Raw genomic sequence first — 10,231 nt, 5'->3', positions numbered from 1 at the left:
TTTGTCTTAAGCATTTACATATACAATTTAGCATCAGGGACACACTAATGCAATTTTATTTTTAACTAGAGGCCCGGTGCATGGATTCGTGCACCAATGGGATCCCTCAGCCTGGCATGTGGGGATTGGACAAAAACCAGCTCTCCGACATCCCCTGAGGGGTCCCGGATTGCAAGAGGGTGGTTCTCGGGTGATGCACTCTGGAATCGGGCTCTCTGCTCTCTGCTTCTGGTTGCATCACCCAAGAATCACAGCTGCCAAGTCACCACAGCTTGGTAGCTCCTGTGTTGAGCGGCTGCCCCCTGGTGGTCAGTGTGTGTCATAGCTACCGGTTTGAGCATCTGCCCCTGGTGGTCATTGTGCGTCATAGCTACCGGCCAGTCAGCAGGTTGCTTATGCTATTAGATATATAGATAAGATCTATAATATTACACTAGTGGTGGAAAAAAGAATGGTTAGTTTATTTTTATAGGTCAGGCAAGAATTTCACAGGAGCTGACATTTAAGTTAAGTCACAAAGGCTAACTAGAAGTTTGCCAATACAGATGGAGCCTATGTTAGCCAATCTGTTTGCAAAATATGTAAAATGCCAAATGTGCTAGGTTGAAAAATTGATATTTTAAAATGCTTGTCATTTTTCTTTATTTTCAAAGAGGGAAAGATGTGGATTTTTTCTTCTCTTATAACTTGACTGGCTTTTGTTTATACAAAGGTACCTTTTGCTTTAATATTTGCAGATGTTGCCACTAAAATTTATTTTAACAACTTACGTTTTATAACTCTAGGTATAGATGGCTAACACTTCATTTTTAACACTTAATGGAATTTTCTTGCCACATCATAAAGTCACTGATATTATGATGACATTTCCTTTAGAAACTAGGATGGTTTGGATATTTGGGCAGTATAAAATTCTATAAAGAACAAGATAAGCTCCAGCTGGTGTGGCTCAGTGGTTGACCATCAACCTATGAACCAGGAGGTCACAGTTCGATTCCTGTTCATGGTACATGCCTGGGTTATGGGCTCAATCCCCAGTAGGGGATGTGCAAGAGGCAGATGGTCAATGATTCTCTCTCATCATTGATGTTTCTCTCTCTCTCTCTCCCTCTTCCTTCCTCTCTGAAATAAAAAAAATATATATATTAAAGAACAAGATAAAACTGAAATTAAAATTAAAACCAGAAATAAACATTAATTATGATCTTTAATTTATGTTATTTTCAAGTGAAAAGTATAAAGTGACCAAAAATAAGTGAAGTACCATACATATATTTAGTTCATATTAGAAAAGTGGAAAAAAAAACCCTGCCAATACACTAGCCTGTTTTTTTCTCCAAAATGGTGTTAATATTTTATGTGCATTAAGAACTCATTCAGGGCCGAAACCAGTTTGGCTCAGTGGATAGAGCGTCGGCCTGCGGACTGAAAGGTCCCAGGTTCGATTCCGGTCAAGGGCATGTACCTGGGTTGCGGGCACATCCCCACTGGGAGATGTGCAGGAGGCAGCTGATCGATGTCTCTCTCTCATCGATGTTTCTAACTCTCTATCTCTCTCCCTTCCTCTCCGTAAAAAATCAATAAAATATATTTTAAAAAAAAAGAACTCATTCAGGCTCACATTGCATTTTAAAATAGAAGAAAAATGAATAGTAGTGACCTTCTTTTTTCCCCTCCTAGGTTTTCTTATGCAGCTGTCAGTGACTCCAACATCATAGCAGTGGTGGCGGACAGGGTTCTCTACATTGCTAAGAAAAATAGCCCATTTGTGGAAGTGTGGGATAAGAAAACGGAAAAACTCTGTGAACTAATAGACTGTGCGCACTTTTTAAAGTAAATTCATTGGGATTTTTTTCTAAATTTTATTTTGTTGCAGAAGGTGCACAAGATCCACCTCTTAAAATTTTAAGTGTACAATACATTATTGGCGACTATAGGTCCAATGTCATTGGTTCTTTATTTTATGCTGGTAAGAGCTGTCTTTATACTTCAAATTTTACAGACAGGGCAAGTATGACTTACATTTCTTCCTTTCTCCCTCGCAATAGAAAGTTGAAAGGAAAAAACACACACACACCCAGAAACAAAATTGTTTATGCTTTTCAACGCCATGTCTTGGAATCCAACAAATGTCATTTTGGATAAAAAAAATAGGAGCATAATATTTGTGGTTTCTTCGAAATATTATAGAGAATACTCTCTCATGAAAAAATAGTACATTATTAAAAATGACCATACTGGATTCATTGCTGGCTGTGCATCTAGTAGAATTATAGTATTAATATTACTAATAATTAGACTCTGGGCCCCCAAAATACTGTGTTCTAAAGTAAAATAATATAAAAATATCGGGGGGGTGGGTGTTGCACTGGACTGACCAATGCACTAACTACAGAGGGAGGACCAAACCCGAGCCTGAGAACCAGCTCTCAGTCTGATACAGTCAGTGAGCGTGTCTGAGACAACCTCAGATTTGACATCAAACACATCCTTTGTTGCTACTGCAAAGAGATAGGGCCATTGCCAGCCTCACTTGGTAGCCATGTTCTACTTTTGTTTTGTTTTTACTGAATACATTTTTATCCTCTGAAAAACATTTAGATTAGGCCCTAGATCCATGAAAGGAGACTTCAAAGTTTACTTTCCTAGGATCTTCTTATCTCACAGTTTTTCTCTGCTTGGGGAGGAGATTTTTACGCAGAAATGCTGACAGTTCTGCCTGGTAAAGGGTCTCCTACCACCTGAAGATCCAAAATTATTAGGATCCTTTTATTTCTGATACCTCATTTTTGTGATGACTTATTCATTAGCTTAGGGGGAAAATTAGTGGTTTGTATGGATATCTTTTACATATAAATGATTATAATTTTATTTTTCGTTGAAGCTTTTATACTTCATGGAAAGCTTTTGAAAATAACGTTTTTCCTTCTTATGGGGAAAAATGTATTCTTTTTATACTGGATTTTTATTTATAGATATTGTATTTATCATATTGAGTTGAAAATTTCTTGAAGTTAAGGGGTATTGTGTTATGTTTGATAATTTGTGCTTCAAGGAGAAAAATACGGCCAGGTGGCATTCAGTGTAAAGCAAAATTAGTTTCATATAATGTTAATGATATATAATGTCTACTATTATGTATTCATAATTTAAAATATGATATATTTGTGAATATCTATAGACACATCTGTTTTATCAGTTAATCATTGAAAAAGCATTAATGCATACTTTCTTCATGGTTGTAGGGAGGAAATGGTGGAAGTGAACAAGGAGTCCAAACACAATATGTCTTACTCGGGGAGAGTGAAAACTCTCTGCCTTCAGAAGAACAGTGCTCTCTGGATTGGAACCGGGGGAGGCTACATGCTACTCCTTGACCTTTCGACTCTCAGGCTCATCCGTATAATTCACGACTTCTGTGACTCTGTCCGAGTCATGATGACAGCGCAGATAGGCACGTGTCTTTCCTGTGGATTTTTCGCATGTTCTCTAAGACTATAAACTATGTTGATCTTTAATTTAAGTTTTCCCTTCACTTTCCAGTGTCACTGGAAGTGTCTCAGAAGTTCACCGAGTGCCGCATAGGCCTGGGACACGTTTTGAATGGGGTCACTAAAGATATGGAGAGAGTAGAAGCTCTCCACCCCATAAGGGAAGCAGATTATTGCAAGAGCGCCCAAGTCTGCGTTTACTTCCTCTTTTTTCCTTATACCTAAGGTCAAATGGGAAATGGACAATGTTGAGCATTTTTTTTCTTTTGCCCAAAGAAATTAAAGCATATGTTTATTTTTATTATAGTTTAAGCTTCCCACCCTTGTTAAAGAATTCCATTTGGCTTTTCATTCTATAAATAAATTTATATTGTTGTAACAAGATATGCTGAACTCCTTCCTCACTCTACAAATATTGACAAATCATGATGTTTTACTCAAGCCTTTATCTTTCCTTGCTCCTACTTCGCTATTTAAATACGATGAAATCGTGATGGTGCATGAAAAATATTTTCTACATAAATAATCACATTTCATTGTCTACTTTTCGCTAATTATTTGGTTTAAAATAATAATATTAGTATATGTACAAAGTTTATCAGAAAAGTAACATTATGGGGTTAAGTTCTGTGAAAGTAGAATTTGTGTCGCTTTGGCAGATTATTAATAAACTGTTTGGTAGGGTGAGGAAAATAGTAAATTGTTTCACAGGAATATGTTAAGGAGAGACAAAATTGGTTCAATTGATTTTTAAAATAAAGATAAATTTAAATATAACATACAAGATGGAGCATGATCTGGCTTCGTCCACCTCTCTAGCCTACATCATTTGCCACATTCCTCCCAGCTTGCTGGTCTAGAGTTATGTTTAGTCCATCTTAAGTACCATGCTTCATACTGCCTCAAGGGTTTGCATTTTCTGCTTAGTTAACATAGTTACTAATTAGTAACTAATCTCCTCATTAGAACATGAAGTCCTGTGGGTTGGATTTGCATATGTTTGTTTACTCCTTTATTCCTAGGGCCTGGCCTAGGCCTCACACATAGGGGACTTTTGGTGACTATTTGTTGAATAAGTTAATGAATGACTTGAGGAGAAGAATGGTTTTGTGACAGAGTATCCATCCTTGCTGTTCTCCATCCAGATGCTTCCCATTTGGCCAGTGTCTTATCAAAATACTTTCACACACACAATCTTATGTAATATAACTTCTGGTGGAGGGGTAATGTATAAATATTAAACCCATTTTGCAGAAAGGTTAAGCTATTTTTCTCAGGTTCTCACAATTAATAAAAATTATAGAAAGGGGTGGATCACAAATTTTCTAACTTTAAAGAGTTTCTGGTCTTCTGGGAGAGCTTTTTATTAAATATAATTAGGTGTCTCTGAAAAAGTAAAATATAATAAATTCCAAGGTTTTGTGTCTTAAAATGTGAACTGTACATTTTTAGTCCAACTTATATTGTTTTAACAGAAAACTCCTCTTTTTTTTTTTATTTTGGTAAAGGAAACCTTAAAAATGCCATGTTGGTTTTGGGATATACCTGGAAAAATACTGAAGATATGCAACACCAAAAAGGTATGTTTAATAGGATATTGTTTTCTAAACATAGTGTGATGATATGGATGATTATAATATGTATTTTATACATTTATAATAAGTAATACATATGCTATAAGACTTTAAGCATTTTTAATGGATAGCTTCTTTATAGTGCAAATAATTTAGACATAAATCTTTAAAATTAATTTTCAGTGATTTAGGGGTGTTGAATATTTATTTTATGACAAAGTAGAGATATCAGCCATTATAAAATTAGAACTAGCCCAAATTTACACTAAATGTGGACACTTTTCCTTGCATCTTACCTATCCATTTGATGCCTGATTTTGAACAGTGATTGAAAAGCTCTATTTCTTTAAGAAAATTAGATGTTAGGTTATTAAAGGTCCATATTCTTTTTAAACATTTAGTTGTTAGTTTAACAACTAAAAAAAAATTTCTCAAATGGAATCTTTATATATAAATGGCAATAATTTAGTACATTATATGTAGGTATATTTCTATATACACATTTATCCAAAGTAACTGAATATAAATTAATGAAGTTAAAATAAAAATACCTATGGCACATCTTTGAGACATTATTTCATTTTTTTCATCTTTCTAGAATTACAATCTTGCTTGTCTATTTGGGACATCAATCTTCCACATGAAGTGCAAAATTTAGAAAAACATATTGAAGTGAGAAAAGAATTAGCTGAAAGAATGAGAAGAATAACTGTTGAATAAGAGGGATATCACATATTTTTATCTTTGGATGGGAAAATTAATCTCTTCTCTTGTAAATACTTCTTTAAAAAATGTTTACATATGAAAAGGGTATTCCCACTTTTTGAAGTAGCTCATGTGTATATGAAGGAATGTTTATATGTTTTATTTTAAAGGTAAATATTGTAAAAATAGTTGCCATTGAAAAAGATCTATTTAAAATGTAATATTATAATTCCTATGTATCCTAATTAATTTTATGAATTAAGTAATGAAAGAAAATCTATAAAAAGTACTAAATTACAGCACTTATACTAAAATTTACAGCATGTAAAATTGTTTTGTTATCCATAATGAAGGTAAACTTTATTTTACAGTCTGTGCTTAAAACAAGACTATTGTTGATCACTTTCCAGATTTTCTGCAAAGTAGATTAAAAATATTAGGACAGTTTCTCATATAATATATTCCTTCAGATTGCTTTTAAATGCAGTTATCATATATGCTTGTAAATAGTCAATGCATTTGCACTAATAAAATCCTATATTGTAATGAAAGCCAATCGGTTGCTGATGCAAACAATGCATCTTACAACTTTACTCCATCTAAAAGAATGTGGCATGAAACCACAACATGTACTGATGGAGAACGTTACACATTGTCAAAGCCCTCATATCCAGCCCTCCGTCTTTTCCTGTTTTGATACTCTATCTGTGACTGTGGATACCCTGAGTTTTATAACATGTAAATGCAATGTTCAGTCCTTCCAGTAATAGATTCATGCTTTTATTGTGATTCTCAGTGCTAAGCCAGACCTCTCCCCACTCCTCACTGTTTCTACTCTTCGGTGCTTTAATGTTCCTACTCATCTCTTTTCTAAATTTTTGGCCCTGCAAATCCTACATCAGGTAGAAACCCTGTTTTCAGAACTGTAGAGTCCTACAATTTCCACCCAGACCATGGGGCCTAGTATACAACACTCCTTAATTTGCCGAAGAAGAAAGGAGCTTTACCTATGATGGGTATGTCCTAACGTAGTTTTCTAAATTATACATAAATTTTTAAAATATCGTCCTATAATAGGAGTATTGGGGCCAAATATAAAGATGACAATTTGTCATTTCTGCTTTAAATAGAAAGATTTGGTAAATCATTTCAAACAATTCCCCATGGTTGGATGACTAGTCTATTTAGTATTTTCAGAACTGACTGGCATTTTATTATATGAAGATTTTAGATTTGTTTATATTAAGGGTAATCAAATTCTTTTGTGAAATTGTATTTTGTTTTGGTTTAAGGTATATGACTTAGTGGTTAGATAATCATATACTTTACATAGTGTTCCCCTCAATATTTCCAGTACCCCACTTGGCACCATGCATAGCGATCTCAATAGGACTGATTATATTCCCTAGGCTTTCCTTCCTTTCCTGTGACTATTTTGTAACTGCCAATTCATCTCTTCATATGTTTTACAAAATGGAGGGCAATCAAGTTCTTAACCTTGAAAGACTCTACTTTTCAAAGGGACCTGTGTTTTAATTTGTTATGTAGTTTTAAAAAGTCAGAAATGAAGGAGCTGTTTGTTCCTGTGAAATTTCTCGTTGTAACTTTGTATTTATATGTTTTGTTTTTTTTTACAAAAGACAATTATGGAGAGATATGTAAACGAACATTGTATTTAAATGGAATAATAAACATTTTTTAAAGCCTGTTTGTGAATTTTAAAAATTTATGACAATGTTTCATTTTTTCCCATATAAATGATTCATATGGAATCCATCTAATATGAAACTTTGTATTACTCTGTGTATGGGACAATCCACTATAGGAAGTGTTAACTAAAGTTTCCCTTTGAGGATTTATTCAATTTTCTATAATGCAAGTAGTTTTCAGGAATTCAGGATAAAACATGAAGGGGATGATATGTTCTATTTTTAAGTTATCACAAAGTTTTTTTCTCACTAGAAAAAATACAGGATTTTCTTGTTCTCCTGTGAAAAGGCAGGTCTTTGCAGGACGGGGGAGTGAGTTGTGACAGCAGGAGGAAGCCCCTGCTTGCCAGCGGGGAGCGGTCCACAGGACCACAAGGACCCGAGTCCTGGCGCAGGACCATCTTGGAGGTGCAGCGGTCCGTGTTGACTGGCTTGGACTTCTTGCCACTCTGGGGGACCGCCTTCGCATGCCCCAGCACATGTTGCAGTGCCCGTCAAAAGCCTTCCCACCAGCTTCTGGTTGGTGATAAGCAGCTGGGTGTAGTTCTGACCCACTGCGTGGGCGCGGAGAGGGGGCGCGGGTTCAGTTCCTCCTCTTCCCGCTTCTGCAGCTCCGCGGGGTCACCTCTCTAGCGTTTGCTGCGGAGGCTGGTGGTGGTGGTGGCTGAGCTCCGGGAATGTCCCTGTCTCCTTCTTGCATCTGCCTCTGAAGAGACTCACAAAGTATTTTTTAAAAGAATTGTTTCCTCTGAAATACTGAAACAAAAAACACACTTTTATAACAGCTGATTAAGAAACAAACAAACAGGCACAGTGACTTAAACATTTTGCTGATCAGAGCCTTAAAATAATCTGCGCATCATTATCAAAATATAAGCATTGATCTTAACAGCAAAGATTCTTTCAGGCAAGTTTTGCCTTTAAAAAAATGGAGCCCTTCATCTAACTCTGGCAGGCGCTATTGATTATGTGTGAACCATGTTAACTACAACGCAACTTTTTATCGAGAGAGGAAGACAGATATTGATGAAACGCAGCACAAGTAGCAAAAAAGATGGTGCGTGTACAAATGTTCAGATACGGAGGAGAGAGAAAGCCCCAAACCCTTGGGAGGTTCCGTCTCGATGTAATACATCACTGCAGACAGCGGAACGCAGCCTGGGAAACGGAGCATTTGTCATGGGGAGCCATCAGCCATCCAGTCAAATCTTAAACCGCAATCACTCGGGAGAAATGGAATTCCTCATTCTCCATTCTGGCTAGTTCCCCACTGTGGGCGCCATGGCTTCCAATAGCCAATCTGGGTGCTGATACCACACAGGTACTTGATTTTGTCCCGGTTCCTTAAGGCATTCAGAGGGTTCCTAGTACCTGGGCTCTCAGGCAAGAAGCAGGGGAGACCCAAAAGCCTGCAGCTGAGCAAGCGTGAGTGGTGAGCAGAAGCCTGCTTCTCCTGCGTTCTCCTCCCCCTGCCCTGGTTTCCTGGGAGGGTCTCAGCCCAAGATGAAGAACAGGGAAAGGGGGGGAGTCTCAGCATCTGGGTTGTGGGAGCTGCTGCCTGGCCTCCACGGGAATCTGCTGTTCTGTGGCCATCAGGGCCTGGGGAACTAACATGGAGAGCCTCTGTGTGTCACTCTGCCCTGGGCTTCCCCGCATTTGCTCCTCTGACCACCTAGAGGAGGAGGCTACTGTCCCCTTTTATTTATGAAAATACAAACCAGGGTGATAAATGCTGTGTTAGAAATACTACAGGAGAGTAGAGAATGCATCTACTTGGCCAGAGAGTAGAAAATCCAGAAGGATCTCTCTCTCTCTTCCTGTAAGTTTAGATGACTTTTGCTGAAATTAAATAAATACATAAACATGTAAAACACACACACACACACACACACACACACACACACACACACTGCGCTAATCTATCAGCAGAGCCATTCAGAGTAGAATTAAGCATTTGAGGCAGCGGAATCATATTGCACTTATCTTGGGAAGGTGAGCTCATTTCATCCCACTCCTAGAAACATACATCTGGTGTATGCAGTGGGAAGGTAATTTACCACAGTGGAAGCCCAGCGGAGGAGGAAATGTTTTGTAAACTGATTGTCTCACGTTGTCAGTATTTTGCTTTCCTGTTACACATAGTATAGTGCAGATGGGGCATATGTCAGAGTAATTAGGCAACTACAGATAGAAGATACTTGTAGGCGAAAGAGGATTTTCTGGCCATAAGATGCAGCCGGATTTTTGCTGCCACTCACCAGATACTACATCTTTGTCAATGGATCGAAGCAGAAAATCTTTGCTACAGACAGATGAATAAGAACATTGTTATTTTGACTTAAATAACTTTTTTAGAAAAAGACGTTTTCTTTTCTTCTCTTTCTCTTTTCCTTCCTTCCTTCCTCCTTCCCTCCCTCCCTCCCTCCCTCTCTTCCTTCCTTCCTTCCTTCCTTCCTTCCTTCCTTCCTTCCTTCCTTCCTTCCTACCTTCCGTCAGTCTACTTAGTTGTCTTTCTCTGACTGGCTTATTTCACTAAAATTCTACTTCTGGGAATTTATCCAAAGCAACCCAAAACACTAATTCAAAAGAATATGTGTACTCCTGTGTTCATTGCAGCATTATTTATAATAGTCAAGATTTGGAAGCAGCTCAAGTATCCATCAACAGATGAGTGGATAAAATAGCTGTGGTATATTTATACAATGGAATACTATTCTGCTTTAAGAAGGAAGAAAAATTTACCCTTTGTGAC

The 10,231-nt window shown here is 37.2% G+C and overlaps 1 protein-coding gene across 1 annotated transcript in view; it reads left to right on the top strand.

Moving 5' to 3' along the window:
* The window catches only part of LRRK2 (leucine-rich repeat kinase 2), a 122,851-nt gene extending 116,858 nt beyond the window's left edge, over nt 1–5,993 (top strand). The window contains exons 45-48 of the mRNA XM_015566622.1: nt 1,635–1,833; nt 3,246–3,454; nt 5,000–5,071; nt 5,664–5,993. Of these exons, the coding sequence (XP_015422108.1) occupies nt 1,635–1,833; nt 3,246–3,454; nt 5,000–5,071; nt 5,664–5,785 (602 nt within the window). The 3' untranslated portion in view covers nt 5,786–5,993. The remainder of the gene's footprint in view (nt 1–1,634; nt 1,834–3,245; nt 3,455–4,999; nt 5,072–5,663) is intronic.
* The last annotated feature ends 4,238 nt before the right edge of the window (nt 5,994–10,231 follow it).

This window comes from Myotis davidii, unplaced genomic scaffold (assembly GCF_000327345.1).
Source record: "Myotis davidii unplaced genomic scaffold, ASM32734v1 scaffold902, whole genome shotgun sequence".
Classification (NCBI taxonomy): Eukaryota; Metazoa; Chordata; class Mammalia; order Chiroptera; family Vespertilionidae; genus Myotis; species Myotis davidii.
The sequence above is the reverse complement of the archived record's forward strand: the minus strand, read 5'-3'. Positions and strand labels throughout refer to the sequence as shown.